The sequence below is a fragment of the Xiphias gladius genome, chromosome 3, assembly GCF_016859285.1.
Source record: "Xiphias gladius isolate SHS-SW01 ecotype Sanya breed wild chromosome 3, ASM1685928v1, whole genome shotgun sequence".
In the NCBI taxonomy this organism is placed as follows: Eukaryota; Metazoa; Chordata; class Actinopteri; order Istiophoriformes; family Xiphiidae; genus Xiphias; species Xiphias gladius.
In genome coordinates this window covers 6,657,893-6,685,172 of record NC_053402.1, presented here as the reverse complement: position 1 = coordinate 6,685,172, position 27,280 = coordinate 6,657,893, and the positions used below count along the sequence as shown (strand labels likewise).

Below are 27,280 nucleotides of genomic sequence, written 5' to 3'. Positions count from 1 at the left end.
ACAAAGTAAAAGGTCATCATTTACCACCAATGTGATAAGAAGCACAGAAAGTAGAAATAAATGTAATAGTAGGTGCAAAAGCACTGGCAAAAAGAAGAATCCCTCTAAATCACATCAGACAAATTCTTTCAAAGAGCTGTACCTGCACTTTTGTCAGCTTCTCAGCCAGCTCCACCCTCTGGCGCTCACTCTCTGAATGTTTGAGCTGCAGCTCCTGGACCTGGGATTCAGCTTTCTTCCTGCGATGCTCGGATTCTCCTTTACCCTGCATCAGCGTCTGCAGCTCAATGGCCAGCTCATTTCTTTCTGACTCCAGAGCCTGCTTGGCCTTCTCCATCGACACTTTGTTCTACAGGGAAGGACACAAACATTAATGGTTTCTGCATTCAAAAATTTGTATTAAGAAGAAATGAGAAAAAGTGGATAGAGGCTCTGAAATAGATTTTAAAATTACCCTCTTAGCCTGTTCCAGCTGCTCATTGAGCTCATCGAAGGCCTGACCGTGTTTGTGCCTCATTTCAGCCAGCTGCTGTTCGTGGACTTTGGCTTCTTCATCCAGAGTCTTTTTAAGATGTGCCACCTCTGTCTCACGCTTGGTCCTGAAGAGGCAGAGCACTGGTTAATCTGCTTGTGTAAATATGTACAACGGACCCAAATACCATGGAACATGCTAGGGAAACATTTAACTGTTGTAGCTATGCCTCAACCAATCTCTCTACCTGAGTTCCTGCTGGGCGGCAGTGGAGTCCAGAGTGTCCTCTAGCTCAGTCTTAAGGGCCTCCAGCTCTTCTCCAAGGTCCCTGCGGTGTTTCTCAGCTTTGGTGCGGGCCTGCTTCTCCAGCTCCAAATCCTCCTGGAGTTCAGAGAGCTGAGCCTCCATCTCACGGATCTTTTTCTGGGCCAAGTTTTTCTGTGCTGCCTCCTCCTCGATCCTTAAGGAAGGTTAGCAAAAATTAGTAAATGGAGCAGAAGCTGAGGAATCTTTATCAAACTATCATCCATCCATCATCTGTTTGAATAAAATAACCAAAATACTACTACTGACTAATAAACTGAGTATAGGGCAACAAAGGCAAACAATAACCCAAAACATTAAGCTGTGAAGTCCATACAGACCTGGCCAGAGCTGCCTGGAGCTCTTCCTCCTTCTTGGCAAGTTGGGCACGGAGCTCAGCAATCTGGGCCTGCAGCTCAGCAATCTGGTCGTGTATCTCAGTGAAGTCACCCTCAAGTTTGCGTCTGTTCTTTTCCAACTCCTGACGCTGCTTCTCCTCCCTGCGCAGGCGGTCTGACAGAGAAAAAGAACAAATGTCAAATTATAGGCAGGGGGAGGAAAAAAAAAAAGTTACTTAAAGTCGGAAACTGAGCTCAAATCTTGTTCTGTTTAGACTCCGTGTAGGGCCAGTGGGTTCTATGATGGCTATAATATATGTTACCACATGCCCCTGTTGTGTTCTCTTCTTACCCTCCAGGTCTGTGATCATGGCCTCATGTTTGGTCTTCAGTTTCTGCAGGCTCTTGGATTTCTCTTCCTCCTCCGCCAGGTTTGTGGTGAATTCAGAGATCCTCTCCTCCAGCAACTTCTTTTCCTGCATTAACAAACATGGTACACAATAAGTTTAGTAAGACATGGTACACTTTCATTTGTTATTTTTAGGAACAAATTATCAGAAAGATTCAAATCAAGCATTGCAGTAGTTACTAGCTTCCTAAAAGTATAAAACACTACTCCAATTAACCAGTCACAAAGATTGTAGTTCTCTTAATCCTAACCTTATTTAGTTTGTTGTTCTGGTCATCTAGAACCATAACATCCTCTTCTATTTTCTTCATCTTGGCCTCCAAAGTGACTTTCTCGAGCTGGAGCTTCTGTCTGGCTGCCTCCTCCTCATCCAGCTGCTGCTCCAGGTCCTGTGTATCGATAAATGACATGAGGTTTGGCAAGGCAAATCAAACAGTAAGTACCCAATAAAATGTGCATATGTATCTGAATTAGTGGTGTTACAAAGTGAGTGAACGTTCTCTACTTACCGAAATATTTTGCTGCATCTTCTTTTTCTCTGATGTCAAGTGAGAGGCACGCTCTTCCTCCTCCTCCACACGGGCCTCCAGGTCGTGGAGGATCTCCTCCAGCTCCTGCTTCCGGGCAGCCAGGCGGGCTCTCATCTCCTCAGCCTCGGCACAGAGTTCTGTTTCTGCTTGAAGCTGCTCCTGCAGGGCCATCTTTTCAGCACTCAGCTGCAAGCAGAGTAAAAAGATGACTTTAATATTGTGCATGTTTAACTTAAATCAAGGATAGACAGAACTCATAACATTCAAACAAAGCATCCTCCTTCATAATCTATCTATGAATATTATATATTGAAGGTGTTTATTCTACATTTCATGTTACCTGCTGTTGTTTCTCTTCCATCTCCTGGAGCTGCTGCTCAGCATACAGATGCTTCTCCTTCACTTTATTGAGCTCTTCATCTTTGGCCTGCATCTCCTCCTCCTGCCTGCTGACTTGCAGCAGAGGCTTCACCTGAGGACAAAATGGAAGAAATAGAGGTGTTAGAAAAAATAAGGGAAAAAAGCAAGGTTTTGACAGGTGTAGTAAGAAAGATGTTGGCTAAGATGTTGTCGGAGACTGAGGTTCACCTTGGTGAAGAGCCTCCACCACTGCCAGTTCCTGAGTTTAAGATAAGCAGCACAGTTTCTTTGGATCACCTTCATTGCAGTCAGCTGCTGCTGTCTCTTGGCAAAAGCCCTGCAAAGCAATATTAGACAGACTCAAACAATTACATTTCATATTACCATGCAATTCAATGCAACAAACTTTAGGACAAGAAATACCCTTATGTTATATATCAATAAACAAGTTATTTCCCTTGATTCAGCTGCATATTAACAAGTTCACCAGGGTCATTTTTTTTTTTTTTATAGAAACAAACCTCAGCAATAAAGGTTGAGATACAGAAAAAGTCTTGTTCAAATCTGAGTGTTGAGTATGCTCAAATGTTTTTGTTATTTTTAGGAACAAATTATCAGAAAGATTCAAATTATGGTCCACACTGTTTTTTCAGCAGCTACTGAAAAGGATCCGGATACCAGCAGAGTCAAAGAATGTGGTGATTGTCTCGTCTTACTTGCGGGCCACATAGCCTCTGCACCAGGCCTGGAAACTGATGATGATGTCTGTGATCTTCATGTCCCTCTCCTCCTCCAGGTGAGCGAGGACACCTGCTCTGAAGAAAACTTTACTCTGGCCTATGCGGTACAAGTTCGGATCCAGCTCCAGGCTTTTGATCTGAAAGGACAGGAAATGCACTGATCAGTCACACTATAGAGTGATTTGTTTGTATTTTCTAGCACTAAATATTGTGGAGCTTAGCTAGAATTTTGTAGACCCCTTACCATTAGCACACAGGCTTGCTTTCCATCCATGAAGCCCTTGGGGATGGCATTGGGAGTGAGGATTTCATACCTGGGGGAGGGGCAGATGATAGGATTTTGGGTTTTCTTACACACAATCCTGCATGACAACTATAAGATGCAGTGGCAACAGTATTATTATTCTGTTACCTCTGTCTGAACTCCTGGAAGACAATGCGGTTGGGGAAGCCCTGTCTGCAGATACGGATCCCCTCCAGCACACCATTACACCTCAGCTGGTCCAGAACCAGGTGGGGGTCCAGTTTACCAGCCTGAGGAAGGTGAACATTTGCTGATCAGTAATTTGGCAAAACAGAGAAACAAATGGTACTTTTCTTCAAAGTGGCTTATATTCCTTTTGCAACCAATAGTTTCCAGGAACTTTGGAACTAGAGGAACTAAACTCTGGAACTAAAAGTCTCTTTTGCGAATTCCTGTTTTTGTTTCCACCACATCAAAAGGCCTTTGAAAATAAGGCAAATTAGAGTGACAATGGATTCAAAATAATGGTGGTGTTTGACACGTATGTTTTGCACATCAGGAAACAGTCCGATTCTGTTGTTACACGTATTTACTGTTGCGTGACAATGTTTCCTGATATTTGAGTTTGATGTAATTTATGATTGAGGCGGCGACATGCAGAGGTAAAAATAGAGATTGAAAACTCCAATGCATATCTATCCACGGTGACGCTCTGAGTGTTTGATGGTTATTTATTTCTGCTTTAGAACGTAACTGGCATGTAACACTGGCTTGGTTCTACTGCCATTCTCTCATTCTTATCCACTCTCTAGCTTAATCACCCTCTGCTCCCTCCTCTTAGCTTTATTTCTAACATTTATAAACAATTGGAAATGTCCATCTTTCATCCCACCTGGATACCTGAGTACTTCCTTATTTTGTGAAGTGGTACACAAGTTGTACCTGCCATGGTGTCTGTAGTAGACCAATAAGTAATGATCAGTCCTTATAAAGGTTACTTAACAGTTAGAAACTACTTCACCCAGAACTTTTTTTAACCTTTTTTTTCACCCAGCACCTGGAACTATCGAATAGGAACTAATTTTAGTTCATGGTTACTTAATTTGAAAAGCAGGTTTAGTTCCTGAATTCCTCAAAAGGTTTTCTGGTCCCATGGGAAAGCTTCTATGGTGAAAAAGCCCTAATAGATGCCATTATTTTTCCTATACCTTTTTCTCATGGTTGGGGATGATGCAGCGAACAAAGTTTGGGTTTGTGTTCCTCAAAGTGGCCATGAGCTTGGAAAGCTGCTCCTTGTACAGCTGGCCCACTGTGCGGAACATGCCCTTACGGGTCTTAAAGGCACCGGGCATCTCGGACATCCCAGACACCTTATCCAAACCAACAATCCGGTCCACTGAAAGAGGAGGGGAAAAAAAAAAAAAAAAAGAAAGAAAGAGGAATGACATTATGTAAGAAGTCTGTGGGGTTTAATTCAATAATTTAACAAGGCAAACTCAAACCAAATGCATGTCACAAAGGAGGATGAATATGACCATTGTCTCTCCACTTCCTCTTAGTAAACACAAACCAGAAGAAAGTAGAGATGGAACCAGTGAAACATCAACACACACAAACACAGAGTGAATGTGGAGGGAAAACAGGAGTAGGATGACAAAGGGGAGTCACAAAAAGCCAGTGAAGTGTGGAAGGATTACAAACCATTACAAAACAAATATTCAGTGCAATGAGTGAAGAGGGTTTGTCAACTTTTAACACTGCCAGTTTGTAGTTTTCAGAGAGAGAACTCTGATGGTTCAATTAAATATGTATGTGTATCAGGGTGGTGACATACGTTGGTGCTTGCAGTGGCCTTGTATAGAAAAACAAAAATAAATAAATGAATAAATAAATAAATAAAATAAAAACAAACAAACAAACAAAACAAACCCATGCAGAATATACCCATCGTTGCAGTACCCATGATCAACATCAGGAGTCCCCAAACAACACTATTACACAGAGGGAGAGAAGGAGAGTTCAATGACAGAGTAACAAGTGCTAAGATGACCAGAAGATTTCGCTACTGAACACAGACCTGGCTAAAGACAATGAAGCAACTGACAACATTTCCTGGCATCTTTGGAAAGATAATTTTAGGAGAAAGGACAACAGAAAGGATTCATGGTGGAAATAAGCATGTTTAAAACAAGAGGATACAGGCGGAGAGATAAATTAAAAGAAACCTCATCACCTGAGTCTGAGTGTAGAATAGGAAAACGCTGATAAAAATAGGCTCTCTGACAATTCTGTACCTCTGAGACCCAGTAACAGAAAAAGATGACAGACAAAACAGGGCCATACAGAGGAAAAATTTGATGGAAACATCAAATGGGATTTAAGAAGGTAAAAACAAAAAAGGTCCACACACCAGACAGTAAAAGAGAAAAAAGCACTATGAAATGAAAAGAATATATTCCCACATTAAGCACCGCCTCTAGAGAAGCAGTGATTCCTGGGTTATTGCAACAAGTTGACATCTGCCTGAACTCACCATCCTTCCATAGCTCAGAGACAAACTTGTCTGTGGACTGATTGAGCAGTGTAGCCACGTTGTCATTCAAGGGGTCCATGTTCTTCATTAGCCACTCATCTGCCTTGTAGTCCACCTGAGTGGAAATATTAGGCAGGAATTAAGATGTCTTTTTTAGACTCATATCTTCTGGAGATTGTTATAAAGTTTGAGCAATGGACAAATGCATGACAGAAAAGGCGAGTACAACTTTAAAATGGGTGAAAAGTTATTTCAATTTAAGCCTAAGAAATGCATTAATGAGAAAGCATCACAATTAACTCTGCATGTTTACCTTGCCAGCATAATGGATGATACAAAAGTCAGCCTCATCCTTCAGTTTCTTGGGTTTAAGGAACTTGGGGTGTGTGCCCTGCTCCTGCAGCACCTTCTCCACAAAGCTCTTGTCTGTGGCCTTGGGAAACCAGCACTCCTCATCCAGCAGAGCAAGAATACCAGGGGGACTGGCCTGGAAACAAAGGAGGAGTCCAGATCTTAAAGCATGGAACAGAAAATATTAAACAGTGGAAGAACAAAGATGTTCAACTACAGAAACAATAGTATCTGATTAGAAATATACAGGACCTAATGCTTTGTCAAATAAATAAAAAGCTTGACAGGTAAGTGAAATGAGCAATCTCACAGGTTTCTCAATGAGGTCTATGCAGGGCTGCAGGTCGAGGCCGAAGTCAATGAAGCTCCACTCAATGCCCTCCCTCTGGTACTCCTCCTGCTCTAGGATGAACATGGTGTGGTTGAAGAGCTGCTGCAGCTTCTCGTTGGTGTAGTTGATACAAAGCTGCTCAAATGAGTTCAGCTGATGGGGCGGGGGGGGCGCAAAAAAAAAAAAAAAAAAAAAAAAGGTTCAGAACACCATTAATCAATCAACAGCACAAATACAAACATGAATAAGGTTTTGTATGATTTTTAATACATATTCACTGTGCTATATACACTATACTGTCTCGTAGGCAAGTCATTTAGTTTGCCTCACTGGTTTACCTCAAAGATTTCAAAGCCAGCAATATCCAAGATGCCGATGAAGGAGGCTCCCTGTCTCTTGGTCTTGTCCAGGGCTTTGTTGATCCTCATTACGAGCCAGCGGAACATTCTCTCATATGTGGCCTTGGCCAGGGCCTCCACAGCAAACTCTGCTTGCTCCTGGGTCTGGGCCTTCTGGACATAGTCTCTGCCCACCTTGATCCTGGGTGACAAGATGGCTCTGGTGAAGTCCGTGACATTCATGCCCATGAGATGGCACACCTTCTGGGCAGCTGTTGCAGAGGAAATGGAAGAAATATTTAAGACAAAACTGCAGGCTCATAAAATACTTATGAAGGAGCAGAGGGTTAAGGTCTAACTTACCTGTGTTGTCAGGCATGGAGGCCTGATCTGTGTGTCGCTCCTTCTTGAAGCTCATATTCCCCAGCTGCAGTACAGAGGCCACCACCTTCAGCATGCCTGCATAAGAAGAGAACCAAAAAAAAGAGCAAAAACATGGTTTTATGTAGCACTGACATTTTCAAGAATAAAAAAAAATGTTGTTTTAAAGTAATTTGCTGTCTGCATTACCTATTTGCTCATCCTCCGGGATACTCATGATCCTCATGGCCTCCATGGTCTCTGTAAACAGATCCTTGTCCTGCTGCCCAGGAATTGTGACATTCCCATTGGAAAGGAAACGGTAATTGTTGTAATTTTCAAGGAGGAGTTCATCTGAGAGAAAATGATGAGAGTGAGATAACTGGCAAAAGAAATTAAAAATCCTTACAAGGATCACTGCAAGCTTAAAGAATGAAACAATGTTTACTACTCCGCAAATTCTTAAAAAATCCTCACTGTCTTTAAACATATAGTTATGTAATATGTTACTTACTGCGCAATTTGTCTCCAGCCCCTGTGAGCAAGTAGTAGAAGATATGAAAGGTCCTCTCGTCTTTGGCCTGGCGAATGGCACGGGATTTCTCCAACAAGTCTAGTGGTCAATCTGTTAAGGACAAGTTTTCTGATACTACCATGATAAAGGATTTTGTGTTTTGTGGTGAGCCATTTCAAATTCCTGCAATGGATCTCAAACATGGCATTAAAAACAAGGCGAAAACACGTACTACAATGTTTTCAGTTTCAAGGATACAAGTCTCAATATTGGCACCAACGATGTAACCATTGACATCAAAGTTGATCCTGATGAATTTTCCCTAGAGGAGAGAGAGGGGGGAGAATGCATTTAAGAAAGGTATCTGGGACAGTCAATGTGGAAAACAGGCAGTTTATAAGAAGGAGAACAAGATTTAGCACTAAGTCTTACAAATCTGGACGAGTTGTCGTTTTTGACTGTCTTGGCATTTCCAAAGGCTTCTAGGATGGGATTAGCCTGCAACAGCTGCTTCTCCAGCTCCCCCTGGTGGAAATGTAGAGAAAAGCAAAGCACAATATAAAATACACCTTCTATTTGCATTACCAGCATTAAATCTGGATATTTCTCAGCCACGGATTTAGATCTAACAAGACCTTGACACCTAAATGGATCATTCACTGTGATGTATTGTGAGAACCTCAAATTATGATCTGCTAGTCATTTACTAGAATGTTTTGTCATTGTAAGAAACTGATTAGCTTGCTTCTTTGCTTTCCTTTTAAATAAATATGCTGATATAGTGGTATTTGTTAATTTGCTCATGACGTACTTAAGTCTGAGGACAAGGGAGATCATGGACTGTAAAAAACATTTAAAAAACAAAAAGTGACAAGATGGATACCATATACACACACATACACACTAGCAACGCACACAAAGGCACACATTGCACCCAAGCATTTTACCCCCCACACGTCAGGTTAGTGCCCAAATCTGCAAACACCCAAATACCATGTGACCCTCATCAGTAACCCATCACCTGTTACCCAGAGCAGAATAATCCAGAGTACCCCAAGCACAAAGCAATGTCCTTTCAGCTTTAGTATAACATTTAACCTCTCCCTTCAAGCTATACCAGCTTTTAGTGAGGTCTCTATATATATACAGTACATCATTTTGTGCAATACAAAATTACATCATTAAGTTATTTTTAAATTTTAAATCTTTGCTTACATATATGAACATTCAACACAAAAAGGCAATATCTTATTCCCAAAACAGTTTGCTGGGCATGTGTGTTTTTCAGCAAAGTTTTACCCCAGCTACCTGGCTTTTCATACAAAGGGGTTTTCACCTGTTTGGCTAATGATCACCAGATCATGGACTGGCATCATTTAAAATCCAAAAAACTGCCATTGCACTGATTCATAGCTAAAGCCCATATCACATGTTGACATTGAAGAACGCATTAAAATTTAAAGCATTAAAATTCTACTGTGCAAATGTTTTTCAAAAGTCTGAAGTCTATAATCAAGCTTTTCTGAGTGATAGTGAAAGATCAATGACTGACTGAAGCCCCTGGATAATCAAATTAATTTCAACCTATAGAGCAAATCTGATTCTGGACTACTGTTCCTCCGCTGATCATCTTGCTAAATAAAAAACTGTGATAACCAATCACTTAGGTGTATGTTAAGGACACAAAAACAGGCCATCACAAAACATGTGAGCTACGCAAGATATCAGTGTGTCTGCTGGGACTAGACATTGTACGAACATACACAATGACTGAGCAAAAATTTAGTGTGAAAGAGAAAAGCAACTTTGGATGTGATTCAAGTTATGAAAAATTCAACCAGACAAATATATGAATACATCTATGAGGCCTAAAATTGCTGTATTTCTTCAGCATAGACTCCCCCTTCCCGCCCCCACCCCGCAAAAGTCCTACCATTGTCTGGCTGAATTTTTCACAGGAACACATACGGCTGCCACTGATTTGCAAACAAACCTCCTCCTTACTTCCTATTGGCTGGCCAGACATACCACCTCTGCCCTTAATACAAAGACTCCCACAACAGTGCACTCCAGCAGGGGGAAGAGGAGGGAGGATGAGGGGTGAGGGCCGGGAAGAGGAGGTAGGATGAGGGGTAGGGTGGGGTGGGGATGATGACAGAAGCAGGTGGGGAGGAAGGGCGAATGGAGGGAGAGAGTTAACTCACATGTGACAGGATCGAGCTGTTCTGTTGACGGGAAGAGAGAAATACAACAACCTCAAAAAAGGGATGATATATACGGCTTTCAAACCTCACTATTTTTCAGCAGCATCTATCAAAAGGCTGGCAGGCCAGATAACAGTAGTGCAGGTTTTCTAGTGGAGTCTGACGTAATGTAGGACTGCTACATGGTAGACTGAGTTTTATTTCTGATAAAATGCAGAAATATCAGCAGAACAGATTAAATCAAAGATTAAGGTCTGCATAAAATACCAGAAGCCAAGTGCCAGAAGCCTTTAAATTTGCACTACTGTTTTTCTGTGCCTGTAGGGTTGTTATCTTAATTGCCACCACTTTTCCTTTGATGGCACTTCTTTTTTATGTCAGCTGTACCACAGAAGAATATGGCTACTGCTGAAAACAAGCTGTTTGAAAACAGCAATGTGATGATGGCTTAAAAATCACGTACACATTCAAGAGCACATGAAAAATAAAAAGAGTGGTTCATTGAGTGTGCAGAGAGGAACAGCAAAATGTTGATCCTGTAAAATAAAAGCACTGGAAGAATTAGGGATTGTGTCTAACTCAAAAATAATGATTCAAAATAAAAAGTAACAGCAGGAAGTGAAATGAGAGATGAAAGGATGAAAGACAAAAGGCATGACTGGAGGATGTAAAAGAGTAATAAGAGGTAGGTTTGAAGGATGAGCTGTTTAGATGACAGGTAGGGACCGACCTGATCTTTCTTGGTCTTGTGAGAGGAGGCCACATGAGCCAGATACTGGATGACCTTCTTTGTGTTCTCTGTCTTTCCAGCACCAGACTCTCCTCTATACAAGATATAAATAAACAATCAAATGACTGAGGAAAAAAAATGATCTAAAAGAGTGACATTCAAGAGTGGATAAAAATTAAAATAATGTTAATACAGCACTAGTCGAATGTGATGTCTGTCTGTGTGTATCTGATACTCACGTGCAAAGAATGGACTGGTCTTCACGATCTGCAAAATAAATGTGAAATAGTTGATTATGCAGCCTCTGCAGAACAACAATGCTGCATATTCTGAGTGAGCATATGTTATCACCACAGCACATTCAGTTTTTGTCTTTACAACAGGATGTACATTGGCCACAGACAGGAAATCAATATCCGGCTTCCTGTGACTGGAAAGAGGTGCTGCCGGATTTCAGACTAATAAATAAATTAAGCATCAGCTCCTATAATGTGGCCTGAAAACTTTGGAGCCAAACATAGCAAAAAAAATGGAAAAGAGGGGAGTAGTTTAGGTGTTGTGCACAACAGATGACAGAGCTCAGCACATAAGGAAGACAGGCCCTAAAAAAAAAAAAAAAAAAAAAAAAGGGAGCTTGACTGTTGTCAAGCTAAGAACACATACAGGGGATGGACTAAAGAAACACTTCAATGCAATAGCCCGACAGGAAATACTAATTGTGCTCATAATGTTAAATTTTTGTTTTAACTGTTGATTTAACTTACAGAACACTGCATAATTTTGTAATGAAGCAAAGGTTAATGTCTCAAAAAAGCAAGCAAATGCCAAAGACAGGAAATCTCCATTAGCAAAGTAATAAAAGCACTTAACAGGATATTTTTCTAACATACTCACTGTAAATTATATCCTAAAAAATTAAAATTGCGCTGAATTGGTCTCAAGAACAAAATAAAATACAATGAGCTCTATAAAATTAGCATTTTTGCAGATTTCATTGTATATACCCCTTTAAGAGTATGACGAATTTAAAAAAAAATAAAAAATACAACTAGAGTTGAAAGCGTCCGATATTTTCTGAGGCCAGTGGGGCAAGTAAATCATGTGAAATACTCTGAGGAGCTAGCATTATCTCTAATATTCTGCAGCAATTGGTCCCCAGTGTCTTCCATTTTAAGGCCCAAACTCAATATACAAACTACTCTTATGCACTGCATTTGATTTTTAAGAGGGCACTGATGCAAATAAGCTGCCAATATTACAGCAGGTATGCATAAATTGTATTCTCTTAGAGCCTTACAGTTTATAGATCAGTGTAGTACTGCTACAATACAATCGTAAAAAAAAGGGACCCATGTTATAAGAGCTTTGCAATGCAAAGATAACTGGAAAAAGTTTGAATCATGGGGGAAAAAAAGAAAAAAAGTGCATCATGTAAGCCAGCAGACTGCAAATTCCACTTGATTAGTTCTTTATCCTTCCTAATGCAAAAATCATGATAACAGTTTTACAGCAAGGATTGTGACTTACCCTGCATCATGCTTCTGTAAGATGTGTCAGTGATGGCGTAGATATGAGGCGGCATTTCATGCCTCTTCTTGCCCTTGTACATTTCAACAATCTCCTCTGAGTAGATGGGCAGGTTCTTGTAGGGGTTTATGACGACACAGAAGAGACCAGAGTATGTCTGCAGAACAGATAGAGGTAACATTTGAAAAAGCTGCACTTAAAGGTGGAATGAAAAAACAAAGTGAAGGTACTAGTGGAAGAGGAAGGTGTTTGTGTTTTATGGGTTAGTTAAAATGTTTTCAGGCCAAACCCTAGAGACTGGACATGTGAAAATACCATAAAGGAGATTTCCAAGACCCTGTTTAGTATAGAGATGAGGATCATGGATTGGTCATTTCATATGCTACCATATGCTAAAGTACAAGTGCTTCCCCAAAAATTAGCTTCTCAATAAAATCCCTCTCCCCCATCAAAACTGAACTGAAAGTTTCTCCTGAACTTTGAACTTTGTTACCCTCCTATATTATGAAATCTCAACCCCACCCTACAGCAAGTTTAAACTGATGAGTGACCTTGGTTTTGTGAAACTACAGCTACTATGACCAGTTAGCCAAGTCATATCTGAGATCCACTTGGTTGAATTATGCTTCAAGGCCAAGTTTAAAACTCTTCTCCATTCCTTTCTATAAGCTCCACTAAATTATTTTCTTTAGTGTATCTGGAGTCATTTCTCCTCCTACCATGACTATTGAATTTTTTACTATGTGCTGCATTCCTCTGCTGCCCTCCCAACATCTCTGTTTCAGCATCTCTCCCTCCACTGTACACCCACTCTTCCCTGGGGTAGGGGAGCCTGGAGACTCTCAAACGAACTGTAGCCTGGATCTCTGGAGGGATTGAGTGAGGGGGCAATGGGCTATGTTGATATGACTCGGTCATACCAGTGTCAAAGAGACCAAATTACTCCCAGCCCAGGTTATGGGGGGTAAATAACATTAATTATGGGCGCAGTAATAGCAGTTACAACACGTTTTACACCCCATGTCCATTTGTGTAAAAACTGGCCCCTCCCTCCTTCCCTAATGCTGTTCTTCTCATCTCTCATACTCTGGACTGCTTTGTTCCCTTCAACTTCCTGTTTACAAGATAACTCAAAAAAGAGAGAAACAAGAGGGAGAGAGAAAACAAGAGAGACAAAGAGGAAGAGGTTGAAGGAAAACAATGCTTTCCTACCATGAGTAGGCTCTGGTAACAGATTACACACTTTCTTTGCAGTGACAATTTACACACAATGGAATCGTTTAAACAATGGGGCTAATGAGATCATTAGGAGGTTGGACAGGGAGATAAATCAGTCTGAAGACTGGCCATTGAAGATTTTCAATGGCCAGTTTTCTATAAGCCACTGGGGATTTTAAAAGACCAGTGTGTAGGATTTAGGGAATCTCTTGACAGAAATGGAATATTCATAATAATGTTTTCATAAGTGTATTACCACCTGAAACTAAGAATTGTGTGTTTTCGTTAGCTTAGAATAAGCTCTTCATATCTACATATGGTGGTCCTCTTCTACGAGCCCACCATGTTGCATTGCCATGTTTCTACAGTAGTCAAGAATGGACAAACCAAACACTGGCTCTGGAGAGGGCCTTTCACATATTTAGGTTACCTGAAGGTCACCATAGGTTCTCCTACACGCTTGGAAAGGGAGGGATGAGAGGAGGGGTATTCAGTTGGTTGCAATCTGCTACCTCATCACTAGATGCCACTAAATCCTACACACTGGTCCTTTAAAATAATTAAAAGGAAAATGGTTTAAGATCAAGCCAATGGAACCAAGTTACCCTGATGTGGTCAAGCATACCAGGATAACAGTAGCAACACAAAGCTGAGGAAAATGTGGTATGTCACATTTAGCTAGATTTTTGTCTAAAACATGTAACATATGCCTAATACTTAAAATTTCAATAAAGTCTTTGGAAATACACATGCACTGAAGCAATAACTGGAACAGAGACTAAAATTAGCCCAATGCATCACTGCTACATTACCTTTCAGAAAACATGAGCTACATTGTATGAAATCAGTGCTTTATCTGAGGCATTTTGTGTCAAAGGCTGCTCCATACTCACATATATTAGACCAGAGTAGTATCTCTCCTTCAGGTTGTGCAGCACAGAAGCCTCGTTCAGGCAGGTGAGCTCAGCCATGTCCTCAACCTTGCTGAACTTGGGTGGGTTCATCTTTTGGATGTCATCCTTGTTCACCCTGATCTTCTTACCAGAGTCCGCCAACTCCACCAGACACTCATCGCCACGTTCCTCCTTCACGGAGCCGGCCTCAAAGCCCAGGCGCTCTGAGGGCACCCATACCAGCTTCTTGGAAGCCCAGTCAGCCTGTGCCAGGGGGTTGTTGACCAGATTGCGGTCCACGTACAGGAACTTGTCTGCATCTGACATGGTAGCTGTTTCAGAGAAAAAGCGGAATACAGAGTGCTTGTGGTCAGTGCAGGGAAATTAAGAAAAAAAAAAAAATTCCTGACAGAGGTCAGAAACCCAAACCATCAAACTTTGAAAAATAACAGATTCATTTTGATTATCATTTAAAATGTTTGTTATCCATCATCACAGTGAAATAAATTATATTTGTGTATTGCTGCAAGTTTTCACTAACACCTGGTAGGAAAAAAAAGGCTTGGTGGTTATGTAAAAAAGGTCTAGTTTACAGGTCCAGACATTTGCGATCCTATCTTCACATGCAATCTCTGAGGAATGCAAAGGTCACCACTGATGTAATGTACAACAGGAAAATTCTGCTGAAGTTATGCTGGGTTGACAAAACACACAACCATGTCAAACAAGGCCCCATGTTACTCCCTGGCTAACTGCTGTGAATACTTAATCAAATTTCCAGCTGCTGGACCATCCGGCTGACAGGAGAAATATTTGTCCAGAATCACAGAGATCTTAGTTCATCTCCCAGTAGAGGTGCCTTCAGTTTGGCTGACTGCTCCAACAAACAACTGTCTGCTGGTGGAAAGCCTGTGAGAGAGCAGGTCTTTGTCATCGTGCCTGCTGGCTGGTCAGGGTGCCTTTTCAGGCAGGGGGAGGTGAGTTGACTGTCGGCGACTTTGATGAGACGGCGTCAATCTTGGCATGAATTATGGCCCCTTCTTAACAAAACAGTCCCAGCAACTAATTCTAGTAGCTATATCTGGAATCAGTCCCTTTTGTACATTACTGTTTCCATTTTTTTGGTCCAGATAAACAGTAGAGATTGAAGGGTAAAAGATAAAAGGAGTAAAAAGCAAGTTTTGTTTGAGACTCAGTCTTTGTATTCAACACCCAGGTCACGATCCTCTTTGTAATTCACTGCTTCTGGTTTCTTAAACAAGCAGTGATGATGTGTTTATTATTTATTTTTCTGATTTTGTACATAACCACATTAAAATATCTAGAATGGCACTCAGTAGAGAGCATACCTCTGCCAATGTTAGGGAAAGTGATAAAAAATTCCTCGATCTGCCCATTTAACTGGATCAACACCAAAATTTAATGGGTTCTTCCCTGGGCCATGCCCCATCCCTCCACCATTTTTGGTGAAAAAGAAAAAATCGGTTTGGTACATTTTGTGTAATCCTGCTGACAAATAATCAAACAGACCAACAAACATACACGGGAGAAAAAACAAGTTTTGTTTGTCTTGGTCACCTTCTTTCTCTTGTTATTCTACCACATCTTTTTATATTACTCTCTTTATTAAAATATTTCATTATATATATATATATATATATATATATATATATATATATATATATATATATATATATATATATATATATATATATATATATATATATATATATATATATATATATATATATATATATATATATATATATATATATATATATATATATATATATATGTGTGTTTGTTTCAGTGTCGATAACATTCTAATCTCTTTTTAATCTGTTTTAATATTAAATACTAGCTAAAATAAGTGATTGACGGGAGAGAATTGTGTTTTTCCAGTCAGCAATATTCAGTACTCCATTCCACCTAAAATATTCCAGTGTCATTAGTACCTAATATGTTGGGATGATGACCTTTTTCGGGCAGTAACAAAAACCGGAGCCAGGTTATTGCTGTAACATTGCAGATCAAGAGCTTCGTGTCTCACAAGGTTTCGGTGGTGGAAATGGGCCATTGGTGAAACTCCTGGCAGTCAGTTGGAAAAAATTACCTGGCACTTAATATACACAATTTGTTTAACAACTGCACTGATTATGAATTGGAGGATGGTCTTCAAACAATTTGTTTCTCAATTTGGTGTTGCAAGGGCCAATAAGTAGATTTAAGTCAGAGGGTAACTGTCCAACTAGTTAAAACTTCCCATAAAATTTAAACTAAATTACATTTAAAGCTGCATGCTGAGGTTTCATATCAAATATGGGCACACTGCTTATTTTAAACAATATCTTGTTCAGGCATACAGACAAGCTCTGCACAAACTGTTCTTGCTTCAATACACCTCTGAAGTCTCATAAATAACATGCTGTTGACATGGAGTTCTTCAGTTTAACTCATATAGAAGGTGAATAGACAAGTTTTACCAGTATGCAGGAAAAAGGAGAGAGTCTGCTTGCCGTCTCAAGTATCAAAGTCTTCCCAGCAGCACCGGGGTCATTAGCCTCTTTCAATGTTCCCTCACCTCTAAGGGAACACTTAAAGCAGCCCTATATACACTTATTTGCATATGCTGTGTGGCTGATATGCAAACACTAGGAGAAGAGGGGGGGAAGAAAAAAAAAAAAATCTCTCTCTCCCTCTATCCACTCACACTCTATCCACTCACACACACACACACACACACACACACACACACACACACACACACACACACACAAAAAATTCACTTTAGGGGTCAGGTTCATCTCGGACATTTATCATAAGGTCTTAAATAATATTAGCTGAATTGTTTTATATGTCCATGAGAGTAATTTGTCACTGCAATGTGGCCCAGTAGAAGGATTCTGGAGCCAAATTCTCATACTCAACATTATAAAAACACTGCTTGTACATAACAGCAGAAAAAAAAAAAAAAAACGGAAAACAAACAAAAAAAACAAAAAAAAAAAACAGATCCTACAAGCCTCGTATTTTCCTGGTTTAGTGACAGACTATAACTTTCAACTAACTTTGTATTCCCGAAGTTCATAACATTAGGTCAACTATGATGTAACTTCATAGGTCACGTGTCTCTCCCAAATCCCTAAAATTATTCCCGTTAATAAAAAACTGTGTTTTTCAAGTTATTATTTCACTAATGGGTGCTTCTAATTATTTATAAAACCACTGCAAAATTCCATGAACTAGGATGATGCTCCTGACAAAATGCAAAACCCCAAAGCATTCCTAAACTGTACTAAGGTAAGGTGACAGATGCTTGAGAATCTTTGAAGAGAGAGAAAAGTAGAAGTTGCCGCATTTAACAGGCTTGTGTCTGTCCTGTCTGTTCCAATACATTAACTCTGATCTGTGAGAAAGAACGCAGAGGGAGAGCCATTCTTCTCATGACCCCTGCATCCCTCTGTCCTCCATCAACACTGTCAGGCTGCAGTATAGCTGCCCAAAGCTGCTCACCCCTGCGTTCTAACTCATGGTGTACCGACCCCATGCTATAACAGAACGTGGGGCAAACTAGTCATGCTTTAATTCTCAGCTGGCTCCACACTCCCTCCTCTGCCTTCAGTCACCCTGTTCTCCCTCTCCAGAATCCTAACAACCCCCATCCTCCCCCTCTCCTTATGTTTATCCAGTCTTTTCAGGGTCGCATTCCTCCCATACTCACCCTTTATCAGTGAGAGACAGTGAGCAAAGGCATTCCACAAATTTCTATCCTCTATCCTCTATGCCTCCTCCCTTGTATTGCTCTCAGACCTATTCTCTGGCTTTCCTTCCTGTTTTCCCCCTTCCCTTTTTTCCAATCATACCAGCAGGCCATGTGTGCTTTTAGATGTCACATCACTCAGGAGAGATCAGCATCACCTCACACTGGTATCACACCCATTGCTGCACAGAATAGACCTGAGCACTCTTATCACTGTGTAGGTGTCTGTGTTTGTTCACATGCTCCTTTAAAATTCACTTGACCACTACTCACTCAAGCAAGTTGGGCCCATGCAGGGTTGAATATGAGCCATGGCTGATTACCCAACCTGTAGCTTTGTTGTTTGGCAAGTAGAGTAGAACAGGCTGAACACACCCACAGCTCTGCTGTTTCTTTAGCTTGCTATGTTTCAAGGTGCAGGGAGACATGATGGCCACCATGAAAACAGCATCTCAAACACTTTTAAAAAATAGACACCTTTTATTGCTGCACTCAAATGGCTTAAGCATGCATTACTTGGTAGGTCATTAAGATCCAAGATTATTTGCAAGAGACTGCAGATCATAGATATTTAATGTGCAATTCGGAAAGAAAGTGTGATAATATATTTATGCGTGCTACTGAAAAATTTTGACTAGTGCTGCAGCTAACAATTATTTTCTTTATTGTTTCACCTGCAAAATCTTTTTGCAATTAGTCACTCTATAATAGGGCAGCAACTAGCAATTATTTTTATATTCTATAAATCAGCTAATTATTTTTTGATTAATGAATTAATCGTTCTGTCTTTAAAATGACAGAAAACAGTAAAAATGGCCATTATAATTTCCCACAGTCCAAGGTCCTCAGATGTCCGGTTTTGGCCAACCAAATCGTCAAAACATAAGGATATTCAGTTTACAGTCATGTGTGACAAAGAAAAACATCCTCATATTTGAAAAGCTAGAAACAGCAAATTTGTGACTTTTTTTTTTTTTTAAAGCAAAAAAGTTATTCAATTATCAAAATAGTTGTCGATTTATTTTCTGTCAATGTAAATCGATTAATTTAGTATCAGCTGTAGCCTATAAATTAAAAAAAAAAAAAAAAACCCCAATACATAATCACAAAAGGAAAAATATCAGCAGAACCTTTCAATTCAGATGCTGAAACTAGATGTTTGATATTGCTTGAAAAATGTCTTTAACAATTAATTGATTATCAAAATAGCTGCAGATTAATTTTCTAATGATCAATTACTGTTTCTAATGTGGACATTATTTTTAAAGAAGCAAAAGACACAATTAAGAGTCAAGTCTGCTGATTTGTGCCACAGTCCGACACACATGCTTGACACAGATAACTCAGTGACACACTTCAAACTACCTCTCCAGAGAGTGGCATGAGGACTAAAAATTACTCCAACAGCTATTCTAGTTTGACAAGCACCGAACTATATTCAAGGTAAAAGAAGAGGGATAAAAAAATTCCGATTAGACATTTTTAGACCTAGGCCTTCCCTTGCGGAGGCTGACAGTTATTGTAAGACAGGGATGTTGAGTTTGAGATAAAAACAGTGTACATTAACACTCATCACACCCACCCACTTGAGGTTCAGGGCTCATGGCCTCCCTGTCAAGTGCTCTATAATCCGGTAAGAATCTAGGTTTCCTTGATTCCTTGTTACTTTGCAACACCGCTCGGCTGTGAAAGCATTTAATATCTATTCTGTTGAGGCCCATTTACAATGAGATTAGCTGCTCTAGATATTCATAACAAGGATTACTCATTAGTTCAATAAATGCACACAGTCATCCCGAAACCAACCCTTGGCAAAAATCCCCTAACTTTATGGAATTTGACTGAGATACCATTAAAGGATTATACTCTAAAAATTCCCGAATGACAACAGAGTTAACAGTATCCTGTTAAAGCAGCAGCTTGCTTGAAAGAGGAAGAGGAACCATAAAATAAATAACACTAGGAAGAGAACAGAGACCAGTTTTAGAAACTGGCCTCACGGCAGAGCCCAGAGTGTGGTAACAAACAGAGGAAGTAATGCAGTAGCCAGGACTTTGAAAAATATGTAGGGGAAGAACGAGGAGAGAAATGGAAAAAGGGACAAGCTACAGTGCGTCCTTACAGTCCCATGTGTTCCCTTTAGAAAGCAGGTCAACCTTTGTCTTTATAAAACTGAGGCCATCCATCCATCAGTCAGACTCCCTCTTGTTCCTTTCCATCTCACTGACTATCCGAGTTACAGTAAAAACCAGGAGTCGTGACAGCCTCTACCACAGCATTACCATGTACAGTCAAACCCTCCTGTGTCAGTTAAAGGGAACTCATAAACCAGCTGTGCCATGTTGACTGGCCTATCAACAGGAATATTAATAGAACATCAAAGTCATTGTCAACACCGTATTCCAACAACTGCATCTGATCCCAGCATCTCAGCTATCTTAGGCTCAGCCTACTCTGCTCGTCCTAACCTGTCCTCCTCATGCCATGGATATTGTTTTGCACTGTTGTTACTGAAGTCTGTTTGGCTTTGGCTATTTATAGTTCCCTTTCTAACAAATACTCCTACATTTCTAGGGCAGCAGTTCCTCCTGTGTCTTGGATATATCAATTTGTCCCCTTCACTGTCCGATAATCTACTGACTGCAAGTTAATGAAAGACAGACTGGGTGCAAGACAGAGAATGGAAAGGTACTGAGTCAGTCAAAATTCATTATTATGGCAGCCTATTCATCCTCCTCCTCTGAGAGTGGGAAGGGTGGGGCAAGGAGAAGAGAAGGGAGGAAAGAGGAAATGACAAACTGAGAAAACTATTTTGCCATTTGTGGAACTTGTTGTGTGAGTCTCTCAAGCAGGAGGGAAGGTGGTGCTTTCTTGAGCACATGCAGAGCGGCTCTGAGGAGTGAGAAGAAAATTAAGCCCTTGCTGGAAAATAACCGCACTGCATAACAGATCTAAGTCACTTTCCACATTCCTGCTCCAACCAGGATCCAATTTCACATTCAACTGTAAGGTGGCCAATGCCATCTACCATTTACAACTACAGAGGCCCCTAGTAGGTCTTACTAAAGCCTCCAGCAAATCACCTACACCAGTGGTTCCCAACCATTGTTTGATGTACCCCCATAACGCTGTAAGATGAACTAAAGTATCCCTTCATCAATACCGCCAGTCATGTTCCAACTGTGTTCATCTGAATTGATTTTTAACTGAATTTTATTTATCACCATTATATAAAAAAGTGGCTATAATACACTAAATTACCAATTTTTAGGTCAGTTTGGTTTAGATTGCATTCATACTATTACTACCACTTCGAGTGGAAGAAGCTGGACTTTTCAGCCATTTATACATTACCTTAAGCTATTTGAGCCATTTATCCAGTAGCTTTAGCTTACTATTTCAACTATTTATCCTTTAATTTTAGCAGTTTTTAACTTCTCTAATCACTTGCTAACTAGTTTTCAGACACTCAATTACAACATGTGGTGTCAGCCCTCTATACTTTACTTTTAGCTAGCTATTTCTATTGATCCATTACTTTTAGGTACAAGCATCCCTGGCTGGGAATCAATGACCTACACAACTACTTCCACTGATAGTGAACAGTGCAAGTGTTTTCCTAAAACCCTTGACTGTTTTCGGCAAAAGGTTTTTTTTGTTTGAACATTCTGTATCATGTCCGTTTTACCTGTACCTACCATTTATCCGATCCAGGAGGAAGACCTTTTGGACAGTTAAATTAAATCACAGGGGTGATAGATAATTGGAAATAGTGTGTTGGTCTGATAAGCACATCATTTTCTGGCTCACAAAACAAATAACATGTCTATCTTTAAACCAGCTATCTGATTATAGCATTGTATGCACTATTGCCTGGTTATTTGTTAAAACAGAACTGATACTGTACACCACCAGTTTGCCCTTTTATTAAAGCAATCCAACAGTGCTGACCATTATATAAATAGATAGATGGTTATGTAAGCCTTTAACTGACAGTGAAAGAATGCAGAGGGGAGTTAAGATCTACATTTATGTTTGTAAGCAGTAATTTTTCATCAGGAATGCTGCATTGGCACAGCTAGGTTTTTTATTTCTGACAGAACCAACCAAGAAAATCTCCTACTACTACCACCCCACTTCTGCTCCTGTATTCTCAAAACATTCATCTTATGTTCTCATACTATTAATCCTATCACCAGACAGCCCCCACCTACTCTACCCTGGTGGATTATTATGTGGCTCTTTTTAGCTATATCACTTGTTATCTCTACCTATGGCACTCCCTTTGATTTACTCAGACAATAGAAAGCTATCTCATTTTAACAATCATTTCCTCAAATAATGTGTTAACAGACCTCAAAGAGCCACATGATAGTTTGACAACCTGGACATCTGGTGTGCAGTACAATTTTGACTGACACTGGAAAAATATGTCTAATAAGGGTCAGAAGTTAGACCCATTACACATTATGTTTCAGAATTCATAGGGGGGAAGAGAGTATCTGTGCTGAATGTGTCGCGAAACGTCAAAATTATTAACCACTTCTCTGCACAGTTACACACCAGGTTTGCAACTCACACACACCCAACCAAGGACAAAGTCTACTTTCTGTCATGTACAGCAACAACTATACCACAATCACTACCGATTAGATCTGTTTTCTGTTTTAGGATTATCATGTGGTGTCTTTCAGCTTCTGTAAAAAAGCATGGCTCACGACAGCAGACTTGAGAACATTTCTAAAAAGATTGCAAACTAGAAAAAAAACTTACAAAAATGCTTTTCCACAAGGAAGTTTTATAGGGAAGATGACAGCCAGGTGTTTACTTTCACCTAACCTTAACCCAACAGGAAGCAGGACTGATTAGCTGGCACTGCAGAGAAGGCTGGACTGTAGGTCAGTAATCTCTGATCAAGCATTTCCTCATAATTTATGCCACAAAACGGAAAGCAGTTTCATCTACTGAGCCACAAGCAATCATTACAAGAGGCATGGTCAAGTTCTGTCCTTCAAGATTAGAAATTTGTAAAAGTCCTTTCTGTATGTAGTCAGAGCACAGCCATTTCCTTGTATTGTTTGATTGTATTGAAATCTTACAGGTGCACGCTGTGAGGGGCAGGCAACTTAATTATGCTGTCCATGTAAACCAAAAGAAATATGTTTGGGCAGAACCAAAATAGACGAGATATTCGTGAAAATGTACTTGTTAAAGAGAGTTCATTAAAGGCCAACATTAATGATATATTGCACAATGTAAAGACAGCACATTTAGTATGTGTGCAGGCTGAAGTCTGTTGCGTTTAATGCCGTCTGCATCACAATCTGTCTGAAATAAACAGACATTATGTCTTTTTCTGGATACAGAAGTGAATTTCACCCAGTGTTGACTATGAGCAACACTATAAATACATACTGAGAAATGGCATAATCAGCTCTGCCGTGGTTATTGGAGAGTCTTTACAGTCTCTGCTCTGACTAGAATGTTTTGCCTGCATGAATGAATCTTAGATGGCTATGTAGAAAACTATGATATGTATGACACTTGATTTTACTGCCCTATCAATCATCAACAATCATTAGCACCAAGTATTACTAGAAAAAGCATGAATAATGTACTCAGAAAAGAAAACTTGCATAGTCCAACTGGCAGCCTCCTCTTCAGCTCTTTAACCATGTCAACATATATATTAATCAAGATAAGATCTGGCTAAATAACGATTGTTTTCATTACTAATTAGTCTGCTGATCCTTTTCTTGATTTCACATTTCAAAATATGCAACCAGTGATTTTTTGGCACCTTTTTCTAACAAAATAACCAACGATAGATCAATTATCAAATTAGTTGCTGGTTGATTTTCTTTTGATCGACTAATCAACCAGTTATTTCCACTCTAGCTGAGATACAGCCATTTTCTTTAAGCCTTTCCAGCTTGTGTTACCATGCATTTTTCTTATCTTAGTCTGACATTCTGAGGTAAAGAGATAATTGAGCCTATGGATGAAATTAGAAGCTCACCACACAACAGATAAAAGATTAGGAACACCTCGCATTTGTTAAAAGAACCTTGAGACTTCATAACAGAAGACAGCTGTGGGCTGAAGTGTGCCAAACTGTGTCACACTGTTCTCCCCACGCTGCACTCTCGTTTGCAACAAAAGCAAGGGGCCTGCAAGTAATCTGGCTCTGCCAGGACAACTAAGTTCAATGAAATCTCAACATCCACAGGTTTTTCTCTCAGACCATATCATTTTGCGAAGATTGAACAACCACCAGTTCCTTGTTCACAATTGTTTTTTTTAAATCTGCATTTAATTTTGTCTAGCGTACAGTACATAACTCTCCCAAGGGGCCTCGAGTATGAACATTGCTGACACACGAATCATGGAATGCAACTATCTCTGCAGGGGGCTCCATCAAAACTCGCAATCAGTGAGAGGAACTGGCCCCCTGAGATGCTATTGCACAATGCACTGTCAGGACTTAATTCAACCAAATGACTCAAATGCAATAACAGGATATGACAATACTACATGTCACCCAACGTGTCCCTTTAAGGCTAGGCATTTAGAGATTTGTATTTGTCACGCAACACAGCAAAAGACTACGCCTGGAAAGCGTGTACGGGTACCATCCTGAGAAACAACCATGAGAGATGACTTATAAAAGAGATACACAAATGCTACATTGGACCATACACACACACACACACACACACACACACACACACACACACACACACACACACACACACACACACACACACACTATTTCAGCATAAGTTATCATTTGCACAATAATTTCTATGCCGAGTATCAAAACGTTTTAATGTGGTAAGCTCACACTGTGGTTTAATGGCTTCTTGGTGGAAAACATCAGCTGAATAGAAGTGTATGGTTCTAATTACTAAAAGTAAGAGCAAAAAGGTGCTGTTCTCACCCTCTCTGAGACCCCTAACACTTTGTACAATGAGAAGCAGGTTTGGGGTGGAGAAATACCAGAGCTGCGAGTGCCAAAATGCCCAGTCTAACTTGAGGTTAAATTCATGTGTATTTTTTTTTGCAAAAACTGAGCCACACAGCTTGCCATATCAAACTCAGAAGGGCGTGCAAGCATACCAGAGTCTGTTTGCTTCCCAGATGGCAAACAATGATGTGCCATCTAAAAGAGTGAAAACAAATTGTACTGACAAAAGCACAACACTTATGTAGATACACCATGACACGCCATAGTTAGGCCCCATGAGAATGTGACTCTTTACAGATCTGACAAGAGTCAGATTGTAAAAACCCCCTCTGAGAAATTTTGTTCACTGACTGCAAAGTGAACAAAATTTCATATCTGATATGAAAAAAAAACAACAACAATCAAACCACAATTTTCTACCTAGACACTCATTGAAACCTTCGCTGATCCACATTTTTCACTCCCAACATTTTACACACCCAACATGTTCCTAAATTTCAAGGCTCCAAGATTAGAGGGAGTATTATGTTTTACAGTTGGTGAAGCTCTCTGAGGAAGATTTGTGACATTGGGCTAAATAAAATAAACATACTTAACTTAGCTGGATATAGATATACCCCATAAAATCTCTTAAGCCATGGAAAACTCATGTTGCGTAGCTAATGTTAATCACAGTGGACCGCACTGTATGTAGAAGACAAACCTGATCATTTTCAGATGGCATTCCTATGTATGCCAGCAACCATTCTGGGTAAAATCTGGCTAACTGATATAACAACCAATGCCTATCTACTGCTGTAAAATGCATTTTCCTGTTTCAAATGGTTATCAGACCAGATCCTCTACATGAATAACCTTTGTTAAAACTGCATTTGCATACCATGCACACTGGGCTTGGAATAACTCACAAGCCAAACTGCATTTGGAAACACTGCCTTCATATCAGACATTCAAACGAAACATCCAAAACATGTTTTATGAACAACACAACAGTCTTAGCAGTCTCTTCTTTATTCCTCTCATATATTGTGATGTGTGTGAATGTTGTTAATGTATTAAGTGACTCTTACCTATTGTAAAAGAGATAATGTATCTCAAGAGGTCATGGTTTAATAAAGGATAAATAAATAATGCAGATTTTTTTTTTTAGGCCCGTCTACAGAAGGGAGAAAATAACCTGTGATTAATATAGTACATACTATTAAACTATAGTGACCTAAAATCACAGTCAAATGTATTCCTTATTTTGTCGTGGCCTGTTGAAAACCCCTCAAGGCCCCCGATTTGCTTGCACTGGGAGTATAAAGAAGAAACGCAGACAGTGCACACACTTAGAGATGACACGGTACGGTGAGGGTGAGCTGGTAAGCGGCAGAAAAGCAAAGCGCCTTTTTTTTTCGATCCACCGTGAACTACTGACGTCATTCCGCCAGCCAGACACATTAGTGGCCACACACGTCGTACGTTTCTGACCGCTACAAACCAAAAAATTCAACCATAAACCAATAATACACTTCCCGGTGTCCATGTAGTCTGAACTCGCTTTTCTTACCTTTCCATCCAACTTGGGCTCAAATCCTTCACTTGCTTTTTCTCCAACTCATTCAAGCGAATCACTTCCTGTCTCTACCGTTGTGGCTTTTAGCTTCTCGCCAGCTGCCACCAAGTTGATACTGTATTTGATGATATCCTCCCCACATATCGTTCACAGGTTTGTGTATTAAATGTTTGAACGGTAATATATGTACTAAAGCGCTGTAAAGTTAAAAGGTAACGGGTTAAATCTGTTTGGGAGGTTCCACTCCGCCCGGCTCGGCGGCTGAAGTTGCATTCGTGAACTAGCAAACGTGCTTCCTGGTTCACTGCACTTGCTGGAATGACGGGCAGACTGAATGAAAGATTACATAGGGAGAACATGGCAGACAAAAGTGTTCAAACTGAGAATATTACCTGCTTTTGGAGTGTAGTACGCCTTTGAGAGGGTGGCTAACAACAACCGAGCGGCTCAGTCAGCGTCGCCTTGAGTCAAATTTCTTTTCCTGTCGGCAGCAGATTCGCAGAGAGTTCGGGCTAAACTACAGTGCTCGTTTCCTCCCTCTCTTTCTCTACTTCAGTCACTCTCTTTTTTTTTCTTCTTCTTCTTTTTTTTTGTTTTTTT

The 27,280-nt window shown here is 40.1% G+C and overlaps 1 protein-coding gene across 3 annotated transcripts in view; it reads right to left on the bottom strand.

Annotated features, from left to right (window-relative positions):
* Nucleotides 1-27,280, bottom strand: part of LOC120788017 (myosin-9-like) — a 34,605-nt gene extending 7,325 nt beyond the window's left edge. The window contains exons 1-28 of one of the 3 annotated variants that reach the window (XM_040123456.1): nucleotides 27,073-27,279; nucleotides 14,396-14,727; nucleotides 12,285-12,441; nucleotides 10,997-11,024; nucleotides 10,758-10,851; nucleotides 10,028-10,048; nucleotides 8,256-8,348; nucleotides 8,082-8,145; nucleotides 7,824-7,922; nucleotides 7,520-7,663; nucleotides 7,313-7,408; nucleotides 6,950-7,221; nucleotides 6,591-6,764; nucleotides 6,243-6,416; nucleotides 5,930-6,044; nucleotides 4,605-4,792; nucleotides 3,565-3,686; nucleotides 3,397-3,466; nucleotides 3,129-3,289; nucleotides 2,641-2,749; nucleotides 2,393-2,524; nucleotides 2,032-2,238; nucleotides 1,774-1,911; nucleotides 1,466-1,589; nucleotides 1,117-1,288; nucleotides 720-932; nucleotides 455-599; nucleotides 143-349 (exon numbers count right to left, since the gene is read on the bottom strand). In XM_040123456.1, coding sequence (XP_039979390.1) covers nucleotides 143-349; nucleotides 455-599; nucleotides 720-932; nucleotides 1,117-1,288; nucleotides 1,466-1,589; nucleotides 1,774-1,911; nucleotides 2,032-2,238; nucleotides 2,393-2,524; nucleotides 2,641-2,749; nucleotides 3,129-3,289; nucleotides 3,397-3,466; nucleotides 3,565-3,686; nucleotides 4,605-4,792; nucleotides 5,930-6,044; nucleotides 6,243-6,416; nucleotides 6,591-6,764; nucleotides 6,950-7,221; nucleotides 7,313-7,408; nucleotides 7,520-7,663; nucleotides 7,824-7,922; nucleotides 8,082-8,145; nucleotides 8,256-8,348; nucleotides 10,028-10,048; nucleotides 10,758-10,851; nucleotides 10,997-11,024; nucleotides 12,285-12,441; nucleotides 14,396-14,722 — 3,846 coding nt within the window. In that variant the 5' untranslated portion in view covers nucleotides 14,723-14,727; nucleotides 27,073-27,279. Of the gene's footprint in view, nucleotides 1-142; nucleotides 350-454; nucleotides 600-719; nucleotides 933-1,116; nucleotides 1,289-1,465; nucleotides 1,590-1,773; nucleotides 1,912-2,031; nucleotides 2,239-2,392; nucleotides 2,525-2,640; nucleotides 2,750-3,128; nucleotides 3,290-3,396; nucleotides 3,467-3,564; nucleotides 3,687-4,604; nucleotides 4,793-5,929; nucleotides 6,045-6,242; nucleotides 6,417-6,590; nucleotides 6,765-6,949; nucleotides 7,222-7,312; nucleotides 7,409-7,519; nucleotides 7,664-7,823; nucleotides 7,923-8,081; nucleotides 8,146-8,255; nucleotides 8,349-10,027; nucleotides 10,049-10,757; nucleotides 10,852-10,996; nucleotides 11,025-12,284; nucleotides 12,442-14,395; nucleotides 14,728-26,674; nucleotides 26,990-27,072 lie in introns of those variants that run through there. The other 2 variants (XM_040123457.1, XM_040123458.1) reach the window with 2 other exon arrangements.